The 18,546-nt window shown below is 41.6% G+C and overlaps 1 protein-coding gene across 1 annotated transcript; it reads right to left on the bottom strand.

Moving 5' to 3' along the window:
* Window positions 1–241: 241 nt before the first annotated feature.
* On the bottom strand, window positions 242–13,657 carry LOC131246612 (glycine--tRNA ligase, mitochondrial 1-like). The gene is made up of 9 exons (XM_058246908.1): window positions 13,097–13,657; window positions 10,158–10,540; window positions 9,944–10,061; window positions 7,061–7,255; window positions 6,551–6,775; window positions 5,778–5,837; window positions 5,586–5,666; window positions 2,397–2,802; window positions 242–691 (listed from the first exon to the last, which is right to left on the bottom strand). Exons 1-9 carry the CDS (start codon window positions 13,598–13,600, stop codon window positions 453–455), a joined length of 2,211 nt encoding a protein of 736 aa, XP_058102891.1. The 5' UTR covers window positions 13,601–13,657; the 3' UTR covers window positions 242–452.
* Between the last annotated feature and the right edge of the window lie 4,889 nt (window positions 13,658–18,546).

Here is an 18,546-nt window from a genome sequence, read left to right on the forward strand (position 1 = left end):
GATTTTAGGTACAAGCAAATCAATTGCAAGACATTCAGCACAAAAGGCAACAACAGAAATTAATGATGTTTCGTAGTTTTCAGGACAAATAGATGGCCCTTGGATTGCAGTTGCGTAATTGTAATTTGAAGCCCTATTGCTCGAAATGAGTGGTGAGGAAACCATAATTTGGTTATTTCCACTTTATTAGACAAAATTGCAATTCAATTTGATAACGCATCCAAACACAGCATTAAAAGACGCAGAGCCATCATAAATGGGGCATGATAAGTAAGATCACAAGGAAATATCTGTATGACAAAACTAAGCATATAAATTCTTTTCCCCCCTCAGATTTGTTCATGTATTTTAAGATTCTCTCGATTATACCAATCAAAATCCAACCTTCACATTTTCAATGAACTCAAAAATGTCAATCTTATGAGATATCAGCTCATTAGCAAAGATCAGCCTTACTGAGTTCCCTCACCACCAGCTGCGCTATGGGCCGGGTAATTCCATTGCACATCAGCCCACGTGCTATGCCCATCCGTCACCTCCTTCACAACTGATGCCACCTCATTAATGCTTACACGAATCTGATCCTTGCTGTCCCTCTCTCTGATCGTGACCGATGTTGTAGAATCTACTGTGATGGCAAGGGGAACACCAAGTTCATCCGTCCTTGCATATCGTTTCCCTATCGATGTACCTGTAAAGTTCTCTTTCAGTTTTCTTTTCAAGCACAACAAAATAAAAATTCACGCCTGAATACAGACATTTAATATCATACACACATTTAAATATTCATGCTCATATGCATGTACAGATGTATATGCATCCAAGCATTTTATTACATTCACACAATCCACACATTCATCCACTATAGATGCATACAAAATTATGCACCTACCCACATGCAGGATTGTGTTCACGTGCATACATACATTAGATAACAGATCCATGCATGAATGGGGTATTGGCATGCAATGGAGACTACATATGCATGGGGTATTGGCATTTGTGCGTGCATACATTTCATGAGGTCCACCCATCTGTCCATGAGATGTGAATACAAGCATGATTGTTCAGCAATTTACATACCTAGATAAATAGATGCAGACACCCATCAACCCAAAATAGCTAGGATGTGGCTATGATGATGGTGGCCTGCCAGCCCCCACATGTGGGGGCAGTGAGCAGGATCATCATTCATGAGTGAGAATAAAAATGGATTCAGAGAAAGACTGCTATCTCAACGCTTGTGGGAGTTGAAGCATAATAGCTAGGACGTGGCTATGATGATGGTGGTCCACCAGCCCCACGTGGGGGCAGTGAGCAGGATCATCATTCGCAAGTGAGAATAAAAATGGATTAGGAGAAAGACTGTTATCTCAATGCTTGTGGGAGTTGAAGCAAAATGGCTAGGACGTGGCTATGATGGTGATGGCCTGTCAGCCCCCATGTGGGGGCAGTGAGCAGGATCATCATTCGCGAGTGAGAATATAAATGGATTAGGAGAAAGACTGTTATCTCAACACTTGTGGGAGTTGAAGCATAACCACATCCGAATCAAATGGCAACCAGACTCCTGAAGCTTACAAGAGAGATTCTCAGGAGATAAGCTTGCTTCCATTGGCAAAGGAGCTAGACTACTATGTATTTCCCCACCATTCATTGAATGATGCGAACACATCCACTGTATGTGAGGCATACATGCATGACAATAAGGATGGATGGCATGTATCATGGATCCCGAGCAATTGGTGCCCATCAAATCAATGATTGAAAAGGAAAAGGTCAATTGTCCAAATTCAACAGGTGAAATCATGTGGTTAAGATTTTCAATCAGAAGTGTGATTTTCAGACTACTCAATAGGTCCATGAAATGTATGTTAAGTGGCGTGTCCACTGGATCAGTTGCCACCGTTTATCAAGCAAATAGAAAATGCACACAGGACTCCCACATACTCTCAGAAAGGCAGAAACAAAAGAGACCCGCTTCTCAAATCCTGGCATTTTCACCTCTGCCTGCGATCTGGATCATCAACTTAGATCCAATTTCAGCAAACCGAAGCATCAGATAGTGGAAAGATTTCAAAGTGGAAGACTATACATCGGTCCAATACCATGCAAACAAAGAGCTTTCAGTTCCTAATTCTCAGTTAAGCCCACAACCGCCTCCACAGACTTCTGGACCAGGTATCCATGGCAAACACACCTGATGCACAGCCCAGAACTCCCACGCAAATGCCAAGTTGGCATCTATATGTGGAGGCATGCAGAGCGAGGTGCATGTGAGCTGAGCACAACTCATCAAACACATCACCACTTTCATCGCTCCAGTTAAAAGGTATACTTAATTTTCAGGCAGGGGAGAGAGGCATCTATCTACAGCATTTATTTTGTAAGCGTACCTGTTATGTCTATCTTATGAGAGATTCCTGCCGCAGTTAGTGATTTTGAGATGAGTTTTGCCACTTCCTCGTATTGTTGTTGCTGAACAAGAGGGAAGACGGTGCACTTGATGGGTGCCACAAGAGAGGGGAAGCGGAACACGTTCAACTGCTCATCCCCGGCTTTGCTAGCTCTCATGTAGAACGAATGCTCGAAAAGGCAGTAGATTATCCGTCCGATGCCAAAGGACGGCTCAATAACTGATGGTGTAAAAACCCTCTGGTGTTCCTTCTTTTTCTGTTTAGAAACAGATACCATGTTCTTTGTGATCGTGACAGTTTTCCCGAGGGTGCACACATTGAATTCCACTTGCCCTTGGGATTCTAAAGCAGTTTTCACTTCCATAGCTTCTGCTTCATTCATGGCCTGTCCATGAACAGAAGAGCTAGTTAGAGAATACAAGTAGATTAATATATATATATATATATATATATATTAAGAGGTTCAGGTAATCTCACACTCACTTTGGTGGACCATCCGAGAATCCAATGGGAGACTGGGAATGGGCACGTTGCTGATCAATTGAAGATCAAGCCCATCCAACTGTCCCGATGAAATATTGGGCTCATCCAACCAGCCAGATTGAAGATCAGGACCATCCACCCATTCATGTTCAAGATCTAGACCAGGTTACAAGGGTCTAGGTTGAGTCAATTGATGATCCAGACCAAATCAACAGACTGGGTGACAGATCTGGACCAAGTCAATGTTACGCTTGGATTGGAAGCCCACGGATCAAATCAGAAGGGCACATTTACATGACCTAATTGGACTGTGGGGTCCACAGTTGGATCTTCTTTAAAAAAACATAAGGATTTGCTTTTATTGAAAAAAAAATGTAGAACATATATACAAAAACCTTGATGCGTGTGTGATAGAATCAACTCTACTGTAACTTACAGTAGAGATGATCTATGCAGGCCCAACCACGATGGGTGCATCAGATCCACCCCATCCATGAGGTGAGCCCTTTGATGCTACACAATGAGGATAAAAAATGCTTGATCAAAAACTCAGGTGGTCCACACCATGGGGGACACCAACCCATAAAACCTCCCAAACAATTTTTGGGGGCCCACCATGTTGTGTATATGCCATTCAATCCATTCATTAGATGCACATCCCCAGGATGAAGGGGCACACCAAAAATCAGGCCATTTTGAAACCCAATTAGGTCATACCAAATGACTAAGATTTTTACACTTTTCCCTTTGGTGTGGTCCACCTGAGTGTCTGATAGGGCTGATTTTTTGGGCAACGGGTTGAACTCAAGGTGACAAAGATGATGCACAGAATGGATGTCATGCAAACATCACAGAGGGACCCACAAAGGTCATCTACTGTAATACAATAGAGTCGACTCTATTGGATCAGGACCATACATGCATAGAGAGAGAGAGAGAGAGCGTATTATTCAGACTTCTCGTGATGCAGGACAACTAACCACTTACTCTAAAAGCTCAAATTGATAGAACATGGCGAATCAATCCCTTTATCTCATAGCCCAGGCCCACTTCCCATGGGTTAGGTCCTCGGACGAACCCCCCTCATGGAACCCACTTCACATGGGCCCACATCACATGGGTCTCGCCTCACACGGGCCGCCCACCCCGAGTGTGCCCTGGTGGCAAATCAATCCCTTTATCTCATAGCCCAAGCCCCACTTCTCATGGGTTAGGTCCTCGGCCAAACCCCCCTCGTGGGCCCCATATCACATTGAGTCTCGCCTCACATGGGTCGCCCACCCTGAGTGTGCCCCCACTTCACACAAGCCACCCCACTCGAACCCTGTGTGAAAATTCTCCTACATTAATCACTCCCGGGGAGAAGTCTCGAACACAAGACCTTCCGCTCTAATACCACTTTTGATGCAGGACAATTAACCACTTGTAATAAAAAGCTCAAACTAATAGAGCATGGCGAATCAATCTCTTTATCTCATAGCACAGGCCTCACTTCCCATGGGTTAGGTCCTCGGCCGAACCCCTTCGTGGGCGCCACTTCACATGTGTCTAGCCTCACACGAGCCACCCACCTCACACAAGACGCTCACCCCGAGCGTGCCCCCACTTCACACAAGCCATCCCACTCAAACCCGGTGTGAAAATGCCCATGCATTATCCCGTTAGTTCCATATTTGGTTATTTGGACTTCTCTGCTTTAGTTCCTTATTTCTTTAGGTAAGTTATTATTTGGGCCAACAGAGTATGGCCATATATGAGACCTATGGACAAATCATGACAATTTATATTGAATGAGAGGACTTTAGTGGTTTCCTAGGATGGGATCTACACCCTAAGGGAGAGATTCTCCTAGAACCCTGTGGTGTGAGTCAGGGTTTCCCATGTCATGTGACTCCACGTATGTATCCTTTTTGCCTTTATTTATTTATTTCCAGTGCCCCTGCCGCCTGTGCAAAGGAGATCAGAGACCATATACTCTGGGTGAACATTTCATTTGCCAAAGGGATATGAACACAACTTTCTCTGCTGCTCCTCTTGCCAGAGCAGGGCTTGTGAGATCTTTTCCTATTTCAGGATGCTTTCCCCTTTTTTAATTAAAAAATAAGGTTATCCTCTTCAAAAGTTGGAGGATGGGATTACCTATATGGGATATATATTCATCTTTTCAATTCCAGCTCAATTCTATAGTCATGCTCCATCACACCTTTTTACATGCACCAACTACAAAAGTAGGTGCATGAGTTATGACCTGGATGCTCTCCCCTTTTTTAATTAAAAAAATAAAGTTATCCTCTTCAAAAGTTGGAGGATCGGATCATCTATATGGGATATATATATTCATCTTTTCAATTCCAGCTCAATTCTATAGTCAAGCTCCATCACACCTTTTTACATGCACCAACTACAAAAGTAGGTGCATGAGTTATGCGCCACTGTGCAACCTGACATCCAAGCCACTACTCAAGTGGGCCACATTTTGTGGATAGCCCACCCCAAGAAAAAGGCCAACCAACCAACAGGTGGTCCCCACATGTAAGTTGGATATGATCAGTCGTGGCTTTATTTACATTTCACTGTCAATTTTTTAGGGTGATGCCAGGACACATACACAATGGGTCCTACTTGAAAAGCATCTAGAACATCACACATGTGACACACGTTGGCATGTAGGTTACATAGTTTTACCTCCAAGGCTTCAACCACCATCTTTTGGTTCCCTTTGAATGCAAGACCCAGCTCCTTCTTTGCTGGTACTATGACCAGTTGCTGGGATCATAAAACCAATAATCATTTACACAATTACAATAACAGAATCAGTGATGTTGTCAATGTGAGAGAGAGAGAGAGAGAGAGAGAGAGAGAGAGAGAGAGACTTACCTCGACCTCTCTAGGTTCAGCATACTTTTCATGGGCGACAAGAGAAACACCACTTTTCTCCTGTCACATAGCATGAGGTCCATTTCCATAAGCAACCAAGAGATATTACAGGATCTAATCCAAGTAATGGCAGCTTTTTTTTTACAGTCATGACCTATTAGGCTAATGCCATTCTTATCAGATGATCCTAGCTATTAAATAGAAGACAGAAATTATGACAGATGGTCCACATTTAAACTGGAAAGGGGGTCAGATCAGACAGGATCATCTGATGAGGAATTTTTTTGGCACATCTCCATCAACCATTAACTATGTGGATCACTAAAAGCAGGCCCTATATGTATGACTCGATGGGCCAAGTAAACGATTGATCAAATATCATATATTTCCTCTTTTTTTAGAATATATATTTGCTCAATAAACGTAAAAGGAAAAGTAATATTTTCCTCTACAATCAATTGGAATTGTATAGAGCTATACTACTAGATACATCCGGATAAGGACAAGATGAAAAAGGTGTCATTTCTTCTTCTTCTTTTTCTTTTTCTTTTTTACTTTTTTTTAGTTAGTGAAGACAAAATATTATCACTAGCAAAGGATGACACTAGTGAAGGGAAAGTCACTACCACCAACAATGGGTAATTTCAGAAGAAAAGAAGGCAAAAACCATGTTGGTACTTAAAAGAGAAGCCAGTTTAACAAGATTATGACGTTTCATAGGAAATGGGTGTAATTCTAGTATTTTACAATTCTAAAATGTTTTCATATCTCACCGTGTGAGCACGCAGATCATACGCAGACCTATCTGCAATACCAACACATTCAATCCAGCCATAGGAACACTCTATCTCAGCATCCCAGCAGTCTGCAGCATAGTGAGCCATCTCATTCGGCAGATGCTGCCGAAAGCGTAGTCGATCTTTGTCGATTCCCAGCCTTGTTAGAAATAGATATACCCTCCCAATGAAGAAGCCAAGGGTCTGATTGTTGACAGTCCCCTGGCCAAAGGCAATCCATAATAATGTTTTAACAAAAACCACACAGAATGAGATGTATAATCCGAACAACAAAATATAAGAGAGAAAAAATATTGATTTTTGTAGGGCCAGTTCGAGTAACTTGGCGAAGAATGCACTCTTGCTGTTTGAGGGACTGCGAATCCAAACAAGTGGGCTTCCATTTCCTATTTTCCCATCCCAGACTTACCCTTAAACCATATATAACTATAGGCAGGTGGAAAGAATTGGTATGAAAACAAATGAGAAGGCTTAAGTGAAACCAACTGTGAAAACTGCTTCACCAAGGCAGAGTTTCTTGGCTGCTTGGCCAGTCAGTTGCTCTTCCCTTGGGAACATCAAGAATTCCAAATCAGCAACTTCTTTGTATTTAGGGTGGGATTTGTCGTCAGGATCAACAAAGTGCTCGATCTCCGCAAGCGTGAACTCGCGGACTCTCAAAAGACCTTGACGAGGAGATATCTGCATATTAGAGAAAGTCAATTCTATAAGACTGGCAGATAGATAAACAATTTCTAGAACATTTACAAGAAAATGTTTCTTGAGCAACCATTCACAGGAAAGAATTGATTTTCTTCAAGCATACAGTAACAGCTACAGAACCAAAACGGGAAGCTCAAAGCTAATTAACATATTTGGGATCATAGCTTTACATCTCGTCCTCCGATATAACCATCCAGATTATGAATGCCATATGATACATGCAATAAGCATATAGGTGGTGACCCATAAGGCAAGCTTTTCCTCGGCTGGCCATTCCCTCCTGGGCATTAGCGCCAAAAGAGACCAATCCTCCTGGAACCTATCATTTTCTTTTTTTCTTTTGCCTAAACATGGGGAGACAGGCATACACTGAATGGCCACCCAATCTCTTTTGTAATTGACCTTTGATCTTTGTTCTTTGTTCCCATCCTACCTATATCAAAAAGATATTTATTTCCATCCACATGTAGTTGACACTCGATTCTGTTTGTGAGAAACAGCATCAAAAGGTAATAGCTTTTGCTAATGTCCCCACCTTTATGGAGACATTAGCAGCGTCCCCAAACCTTTTAAATGAGATGTGGGACACCCATTCAGCGATTGGGACGGATCATTCAATAGGACCATAGCAGGCAAGCCATGGTTCAAGAATCACAACAATCGGATGATCCTGAGCTCCTCACCCTTTGAATGGGGCCAATTTTGTTACACCCGTCCGTTGTTTACGAGCCACAGATCACATAGTTCGAATCATCAAATCAAAATGCGACTTTGGGATTATAAGCAATACGAAGTGGGATCTATCAAAAAGATGTTTCAAGATGATGATTAGCCTTGTTTTGTTCCGCTCTAAACAAGAATCACACCTCAAATAGTTGGTTAACTGCTAGGAGCTCAGCCCTATAAGCTGCTCCCAACTTCAGTAAATTATCAGGACCATGACTAAGTTTTATTTCACTTTTGGTGGATAGGTCACAGATTTCATCCGCAATAAAACACCAACTGCCTAGATGTTTTGTCACTATTCTCACCATGCAATTTATATTGGTAGAATCACCTCAACTACTAATTTTGCATTTAATGTGAAGAACAGGGAGAGAGGATGCTACAATAAGAGAAAATCACAAGAACTAGGAGGAAAGAGACAAGGTCTCACTTCATAGATTGTCACTTAATACTAGGGTCATTAGACTCATTACAAGTGGTAAGCTCAACCAAAACACAAATTTAGTAGTATAAAATGAAGATTGGATTGATAAAATTCGTTTTCCCCCTTGGCCCTTGTATAGGACAACCCATAAAAGTCTCATTTACATCACTCTAATCCCTAAGAAGCATGCCAACTTAAGACCTACCTATGGGACCACATGAAATTGCATCAAAACCATACAAATTTAAAGTAAAATAGACCTAGAGTCCCACAGTCTCCCGCTAATAAATTTCCTAAGCAAACACTCCTTTTTTTCCACGACAGCTATGAGAGTTTCTAAGCTTCTCTTCTTTTTCCTGTGAATTCTTTCCAATGCGTGCAAGGAAAGAAATATTATTATTGCAAAAAAACTTCCTAAATGTGGACTGTTTTGACCTTCTTTTGTCTCATTCATCGACCATTCAAATGGCTCACCCACATGGACCCACCAAATCTTGCACATGTGTCCCACTTCATGTGTACCACTATCATACGCTACATCAAGATGGACAAAAGATTGGCGACTGGCTTTTGAAAAAATCCACCACATCAATTGATCAACTCTGTGGGCTTTCATGTAGTTGGCAAGTCAATGATCGGCTCATTAATTTCGATAAATTGCCTGAAAAGTAAGGAGGAAAGTGAAGGTCTGCTTCTGGTTTCAAAATTATATTTCTCCTACAGAAACCAACCACAATAATTTACCTGAAAAGAAAGGAGGAAAGTGAAGGTCTGCTTCTGGTTTCCAAATTATGTTTCTCCTTTAGAAACCAACCCATCAACTCAAAATGACTTCACTCTTCCATTCCCTCCTCAGGTCTCTTTAAAACAAACTATAGCCAACCTTGTTAGCACTGAATCCATACACCAGAATCAAAAAACAATTACTTCATGCTTTGCTGTTTTCACATTTTTTACAAATTCATTGACTTGACCCAGTTACCTAGTCTGTCATTGACTCAACGAAGTCAAATCAGCAGACACATTTTCCCTTTCTATTCCAATTTTCTATCATTGCTACCAAGTACCAGGAAGAGACCTTCCCTAGCTTCAAAATCATCAAGATTGGTATCCGACAAAAGGAAAATTTTGGTTAGTATGAAAAAGACTGTCCAATGGGTGAAACTTATTAATAAAATCAGAACATCTCAAAAAAAAAATCACTATTGAGTTGATAGTGGTTTAGCAAATCTTTAAGGAAAAAATAAAATTAGCAGTCAACCTCAGAACAGCTCAGACGTGTAGTGGTTTAGCACTCTTAACCATGAATCTAGCGACCTGGGTCCAACTCCCAGTAGGCTCATCTCTCAGTATAAGAATTTAAAATTTCAAAAAAAAAAAAAAAAAAAAAAAAACTATTGAGTTGAGACATCTGCAGCTAAGTCTAAATGTCTTTTACCAACATATGTGCATGTGTGCAGGAATGTGAGTAATATTTAGAAATTCATTAAACTTCACAGGTATTACTGAGGACAAACCTCGTTTCTGAAAGCTTGACCAATCTGAGCTGCTGCAAAAGGAAGCTTGTTCCCATTATAATAATACAAGTCCTTGAAATTCACAAAGATGCCCTGTGCTGTCTCTGGGCGCATATACCTACAAATGAAACATGATAGACACCACACGGTCAAAAAACACAAAAGAAGTGCCTTGCTGAAGTGTTTTGACTGGATATCAAATTCAAATTCTCACCCGGGGCTTAAACCAGATGGGCCTATTGATGTCTGGAACATCAAGTTGAAAGGGTAGGGATCGGAAAGAGGGTTTTTTGTATCTGGAGCAGTGATACCGTACTCCTTTAGCTTCGCACCAAGTTCCTCAGCTGAGAGATCATCCAGAACAGCAAGGACATGTTTCAGCTCAGCTGCCTTCTCAGCTGGCAACGTGAGGTCCTTCTCAAGCTTCTCCTTACAGAAATCCTTAAGCAAGTGATCTGCCCGATAACATGTTCCTGTTTTCTCATCCTTAACCATAAGGTCTGTAAACTTGTCAACGTGACCTGATGCTTTCAGGACAACTTCAGGTGTGACACATGGACAATCCACTTCCAACATGTTCTCCTCGAGAACAAAATGCTGAAAAACAAATAAGATAAATAAGTACATATTCATCGCCAAACAATGAACAAGCAACCCCACTCGTGATGTGAACTTCTCTATGCTAATAAATGGGTAGATCTACACTTCATAGGAGATCATCAACAGAAAATCTTTCCAAACCTCATTTGTAAATCTTTTAGGACAGTAAAGAGGAAAGATGGGTGACATTGGGCGTACACAAATGTGTGACTTGTTATAAAATAGCATAAAGAAAGATTCCCGCATGCAGAAATTATTGAGATACATAAAAAAACTCATGGATTTTAACGAAAGACTCCCTAACCTTCTCAACCTATACAACAAAAGCATTACATCTGCTAAGATTTCAAGTGCCACTCACATGCTGTGTAGCTATTACAAAGACCCTAATTTAAAAACTTTCATGCGTTGGTATTGCTTGTGTATTACTTACACATGATAGTCTCAATGATGTCTCTTTCAGTTTCTTCAAAGCTAGTTGGGAAGTGGTAAATGATTTCTTGTTGAATGGACATCCAAAAAGCTTTTGCAAAGAACCTAATTTATGATATGTCCTACTTTTTTGCTATGTACCATTTACATATGTTTAGTAGTCCTTTTCTGTTTTTACAAACTTGTGAGGTTTGAACAGCACATTCAGTAAAGCAGTTCATTCCCTTCAGAAACATATTAAGAGAGCTAAACAAGTACAATGAAGATAGGCCGTGAACTTTTTTGTAAGTGGAGGGTTGAGAAGGACACAATGAAGGAACTTTCTGATAGAGCGTATTGGAAGGTGTTTATGCCACATTCAGTAAAGCAACTCAATTCCCTTCAGAAATATATTATTAAGAGAGCTAAACAAGTACACTGAAGACAGACCATTGGTCTTTTTTAAAACCATCCATTCTTCCCTCATGCATGTGCAACCCCACCTGATGAGAGTGCCAGTCCAACTTTCCAGCAGGATATGTTCACGTTGGGGCCCACCCACTCATCCAGAAAATGGCCTGGCTCTCATGCATGTGCCACAAATCACCTGGGCAGATTGCCTTGGGATGTCTTAACCTGATTCACCGCATGATGATGTTCTTATTTATATCGGAGAGTTAGAGAAACCACTAGTGCATGCAAACCATGGAAATTCCGTGTTTTCCCATCCAGATCATGTTAAAATTCTACACTTGCAAAAACTTATTAAGCATCTCATTTTGGAGAACACATGCTAGAAGCAAACATCTAAGTTATTTACCAAGCACCCAATTTCCATAAATATTGCTCAGATGTACAAAATCCATACTGGTCATCTGCTACTGTACTATGGATGGGGTGCAGCATGAAAATAACACTGTTTAGGTAATCCTATCAACAGTAGGACAACTTTTGCGGATTATGATTGGCAGTTAGGGAATGAGGATCCAGCAACCAGTACCCAGGGTTCAATTTAAGGAAGTTCTCCAATCATCGGCTAGGATCATCTGATAGGTATAAATTATGGTATGTGACCCATCCAAGTAGGATCGAACAGATGAACTGTCCAATCTTGTAAATGCATGCATTGTGCATGGAGATTGGGTGCTTGATTACTAACTTGAGTTCAGAGTCCAGAGCAAATAAAAACATGCGTAAGACTGCAATACATGGTTTTAAATATCATCCCCAACTCTTGGGGGCTTTGCTAGGACTTCACTTCTGACTGGGTGGCCTACGGAAAGCTTTTCTTTTGTTTTTCTTTATGGTTTTGTATTCTTTCATGCCTTTGGTGCGCATTTCAATAAAATGTTGTTATCTCTCAATATATATATATACACACACACACACACACACACACACACACATACACACTCACACACACACACACACACATCCCCGACTCAGTATGGATCGAGTCATATCAGTTTCATGGGAACCAGACTGAGTTAGATGACCCATAAATTAAAATCAAGCAACTCAGTCACTACTTGGTCTGACTCTTTCTAATCTGGGACGAATTGGACGAATTGGACCTAGTCAAAAAAGTCATACGGGCCAAGTCCGACCCGTCTACCCGTCTCATTTTTAAGATATCATTTTCATTTCATCAAAGCGACTCACCTTGTACTGAACGAATCATATCGGTATCAGCGATATGAAATGTGTGTTCAACACAATTTCCTTAATGTCACTTGACTCATCTGATGATACACATGGCACGCCCATACATCAATCCAGACCGTCCCAGCACTGGGCCCCATCTTGGATAGTGCATATCCAACAAAAAAACACTTGCCACATGACTCTCACCATCCAAACAGCAGCCATCAAATAAAAGTTTAACGAAGAAATATCCACAGACAGGTATCAGATGTTTCACCTACTGCCATCCAATTCGTGTGATTTTTACAACGTGCTCAATCCACAATTTAGACTGTCTTGATCAAACTACATTCCAGTCACGTGTACATAGTAATCTAACCCTTAAAAAACATTTTTTTTAAAATCAAGAGTAGGGTTTTAAAAAAGTCGCCCAAACACCCAGGCGGTGCAGTGTAACTACCCTAACACCCTCGGTTCATGTTAGCAACCCCTGCTTACCTGGCGCCAGAAAGCGAGCACGTTGGACTTAACGGCGCACCCTGGCGGCCCGTAATCGTAGAGGCCGGCGACGCCTCTGTAGATCTTGAAAGACGGTATGTAGAACAGCCGCCTCTCGAGTGTATTCACGACCGATTGACGGAACGCCTCCCTGCTAGCAGAGCTCCCATCCCCATTACTCGCGGCGACGGCGGCCTGGAGCTGGCTCGCGGCCGCAGCGGCCTCCAGCTTCAGCGCCTTGAGCGACTCGACCGCCGCGTCGAGATCCGAGCCGGCAGCTCCCTGAGCCTTGAGGTCCCTGACGGCGGCAGCTTGGGCGTCGACGGCGGCCTGCTTGTTGGCGAGCGATTGCCGGAGTTCGTCCTCGGCCATGCGCGGCGGATTTCGGGTGCTGACGTGGAAGAAGTGGGGAGGGGTGTAGGATAAGGGGGAGTAGTGGCGTAGAATAAGGAGGACGCCGGGATGATGATTGCGGGATATTTTCAGGAGAGGATGGAGGCGCATGCGATAGGAGGGTCGAGGATGGGGTTTTTGGACTGAGCGGGGGTTAGAAAGGGAAAGAAATGGGAATACTACTCTCGCGAGTAGGATTCGAGTTTTTGAGTGCGTGGATGGTCCGGGGAAGCGGATTGGTTGACGCAGCACACATCAGCTATATAGCTGGTGTATTGACGTCAGCAAGTTCTGTGGGTCCCATAATGAGGCATGTGTTATATCCAAACCGTCCATCCATTTTTCAAGATCGTCTTAAGGCTTGAACCGAAAAATTAGACATATAAAAATATCAAGTAGACCACACTGCAAAAGGCAGAGGGGGATTGAACGTCTACCATTGAAACCCTTTTGGGGGTCACAGAAGTTTCGGATCAATATTAAATTTGTTTTTCCTCTTCGTACATGTATTTTTTACCTTATTAACATATTGGATGGAAAATAAACGTTATTGTAGGCCCTACGACCTTTTTAACGGTGAAAATCATTTTCCTAGCTGCTATTTTTGGTGTGGTCTGAGATTTGGATATGATTTATTTTTTGACTAATGCTCTAAAACTATAACGAAAAATGGATGAACGGTGTGGATATAACAAATACATCATTGTGGGTCCCATGTAACTTTGATCTACTTTGAACCGTTCGTACAAGTCGAAGCTCGATGAGCGTCGGCGATCGTCTTCGCACGACACGTATCTGCACTAGCTATATAGCTGGTGTGTGGTACACCAGCCAATCCGCTTCCATTGGCCGGGGACCAAAGGAGGAAGTTTCTGCGGTCGTAGGTTGGGTTCTACAGTGATGTTTGAGAAATCCACCCCGTCCATCCGTTTTTCCAGATCATCTTCGGATGAGTGGATTAAAATTAGACAGATCCAAAGCTGAAGTGGGCCACAAAATAGGAAAAACTGGGTAGGGAAATGCTAACCGTTGAAACCTTACTGGGGTCGGCTCTGACGTTTCTATGCCATCCGAACCTTTCATGAGGTCATATCTACTGAAAATAATTGAAAATGTAAAAAATTTAGCCCGATCCACAACTTACCTGGCCTCTCTAGTGTTTTAACGGTGGACGATCATTGCCCACTGTTTCATGTTTCATGGCCCACTTGAGTTTTGGATCTGCTTCAGTTTTGGGATCACGTCGTAGCATGAGCTGCCAGAAAGGATGGACGGGTTGGATATATCACAAATATCATGCTGGGCCCCACATGAGTGCCGATGGGTATTTGGCAATCCACATTCAAGTCTTGGGGTCACGTGTATGGTAGTGTGCGCGTGTTACGATGGCAGCTGTTGGTGGGGCTGCCGGTTATTGGTCAGTGAGGTTTGACTCGACCCATCTGTTCTTTCTTTGACGCCGATTGAAGCACATGGCTTCCGACGGCGGTTTTGGAAGAGCTCAGTATGCCAATCATGATGTATATGTTATATCCAGGCCGTCCATCCATTTCTCCAGCTCATTTTAATGGATGGCGCTGGAAATGAGGTAGATCTAAACCTCAGATGCACCACATGGTAAGAAACAGTGATAACTGAACGCCCACCATTAAAATATCCCCGGGTATTGAATTCTAACATCCTAATTGTATAATAATTGCATGTATGGAAATATCACGGTGTTTTAGTCATCCAATCCTGTGTTTGGTATAGAATTCTCGCTGGGAAAGCAAAATCTTGTTTAGAGCACAATGGAATTGCAATCAATGGCTAACATTCATAATGGACTTCAAAATCCGCCGTGTCCGTCAGCCAGCGTGGGACTCACCATGTATGTGTTATATATCCATGTTGTCCATTTTTTTATTTTGGCAGCAAATGCAAATCTCAGGTGAACAGCACCACTCAAAACAGTGGTAATTGAACTTTTAGGGTGAAAAATTGTGTGAAGTTTTGGATCAAAGATTGGTGTTTTACTTTCATTAGGTGTCACTTTATCAATAAGTTGTATGGAAAACAAACATTATAGTGGGCCCTGGTTGAGCCTAGTAATTTTATAGCGATGAGTGTTTAATCATTGCTCTTTCATATATTGTATTCTAATTGAGATTTTAATTTGCATGTTTATTTGGCTCATGCGATAAGAAGAGCCGGCAAAAATGGACGGACAATATGGTTATATAATACATACATCAAGGTGAGCTACGATCACAACTTGGCTGAACTTCATGTCACCGAACTTGATTGAATCTGCACCTAATATGCTGATGGTCCTAGATCCTTTGCAACCTTACCTATGCAGCTGAAAATTCAATTATTTTGAGTGTCATTAAAACACCTTCCTTACATAAGTGACCCTTTTAAGATAGTAAAAGAAAATGTAATTCACTCGAATACACTTAACTTTATATTGCCAAACGATCCCTTGGTTACCAACGGGTGAATAGCCCACAGTTGAGTAGGCTGCATAAGAATTACTTTGAGACTTAACACCGGGACTTTATAAGGCCCACTACAATGCATGTGTTTTATCCATGTTGCCCATCCGTTTTGCCAGCTCATTTTAAGTCATAAGCCTTATCTTGAAGTATATAAAAGGTTCAAGTAGACCACACAACATGAAACATTGGGGATTGAACACCTACAATCGAAAACTTCGTAAGGGCCATTGAAGTTTAGGATCAACTTGGTATTTGCGCTTTCCCTCTATTTAGGTTTATGTGACCATATAAATAAGCTGTATTACAAATAAACATCATTGTAGGCCTTAAGAAGATTTCAAATGTTGACATCATTATCCCGCAATTTCCTATGATGTGGTCCATGTGAGACTTAAATATGCTTTAATTTTGAGCTCATGCCTTGAAATGAGCTAGCATAACATATGAGCAATGTCTATAAAACATATACATCATGGTGGGCGCCACAAACTCTTGGTGTTGGATGACCACTTAACTTGCTTTTAAGGTAGGTAAATGCTCTGCCAAATGGAACCGGATTGGGCTTGGGTGCCTAAAAATGTAACCCATTTAAGCAAACATGGGAGCTTGGATTGAACACCAACCAACCGAGCCTACCACATTAGCCATGGGTTGAGAGACTTTTGCATTAATTTAACACACCTAAGAGGTACAAACTATCTCAAAGACGACAACATTGAAGACGCTTCAACTTAGCAAAAAATCTTACCTTAACATTTGCTTCAATTTCAACAAGTGTAACTTATAAACAGGACAAAATTCTAAAAGATGGGTTACTCCATTCTCTCTCTTTTTTCTTTTTGTTTTTTTAAAAAAAAAAATAATGCAGACTCTTGAAATTTGGAAAAGCTTAGTTTCGAGGCATAGATTATATTAGATAGCACAACCGATACCCATTACACAACATCATTGTAGGTCCCACAAAGTTTTATTGCATGATACTTTGTTATAGGAAATTATCTTTTAACAGTAGAGTTTGGGAATACTTGTTACATGGTATGTGGGAGCATTATGATATTTTTATGACATCCATTCCATACATCAGTTGCATTGGCCAATGTTAAGACTTTGAGCCCAAATTCAAGCATCTCCAAAACTGAATGTGGACCACACCACATGCAACGGGGAAATGGGAAAGCCCATCTTTGGGCCTTTGCACGCCCAATAATGCAATGTTTATTTACCATCCAACCTGTTCATATGGTGAGTCCCACCGAGATGAAGGGAAAATGCAACTATCATCTTGATCCAAAACTTCGGTGGGACCTTAGTAGATTTCAACGGTGGCAAGCTACTTAGAGTTTTGGATCTACATGATTTATTTGTAGGGAATTAGCGTCCGGCGGTCATAAGTTTGCCATAATACATCTTGATTGAGAGTTTAGGATCGTCCAATTTTTAATATTTTCGAGCCAGCCACCTTCATCTATGTATATAGTCTGGTCAACGGTTTGGATCTCCAAACATAGTCTCAGATCCAACGGCTATAGTTTCAATGATTAGGATGTGTTCCAACGAACGTCCATCCACCAGACCTGATGTGGACATTGCCTGGGAACAAAGATCTTATCCAGGCCACACGTTTAAATTTTTGGATGGCTACAAAACTGGCCAATGGTTTCTTTTGACGGTGTGGATTATCTGATGAGCTGAAGTACGGTACATATAAGTGGGGCCCACTTGACGGACAGCCAGTCAATGGGAGTAGAATCCTACCCGCGCGAGTAGCCTTGGCATGGGATTGGTAAGGTGTGATGGTGGTGAGGCCAGCACCATTTCAAAGGTGTTGGTTGGGGGTTTGCTGTTGAACCCGGTCGATGAATTCGGGTCTTTTTGTTTGTAAGATCGGATCCGTGGAATTGTCATCCAGACCATTGGAATGCTGGGTCCCTTCGTTAATGGAATATGCCCGGAAAATACTCTTTAAGGACAATCATAACCTCTCAATTCATGGCCTACTGTAGATTCTAAAGGAGAATAAAGCTTTGGAAAATAGCCTGTGGGACCCAACGGGACAGGTTTGGGCCGGGCCGGGCCAGGCTAGCCAACCCTGCACTTAAGACACAAGGCCAAAGCCCAACCATTAGTCAAAGACCCGACTCGCTTTGATAAAAGTTTTTGGATCCTTTGCTTGCTATAAATAGAGAATTTCTGTTTTCATCCATTCTAATTGATGCGTAACATCAATAACATTGTTAGCATTACCGTATTTAATACAAATTGTGATAATGTGGCCCAATTACATTGCCACAAATAATATTTTCTTATTCATGGCACGTATCAAATCTGAATTGTTGATAAAAATCCTTATTTCATACTTGAATTCCTATTCATCAATCAAGTGAGTCACACATGGACGAAGAAATAGAGGTTTAAGAGGAAGTGGGCCGGGATGCTGTGGGCTGTTTAATGAATTAAATAGGATATTTTTAAAATACAACATGTATATATGAAGCGGGGTCAGGATTGGTTGGGCCGAATGACTTGAGCCTAAGCCCGACTTGAAAATTAATTAGGCCATAAATGCAAGGCCTAAGC

This window comes from Magnolia sinica, chromosome 5, assembly GCF_029962835.1.
Source record: "Magnolia sinica isolate HGM2019 chromosome 5, MsV1, whole genome shotgun sequence".
Taxonomy (NCBI): domain Eukaryota; kingdom Viridiplantae; phylum Streptophyta; class Magnoliopsida; order Magnoliales; family Magnoliaceae; genus Magnolia; species Magnolia sinica.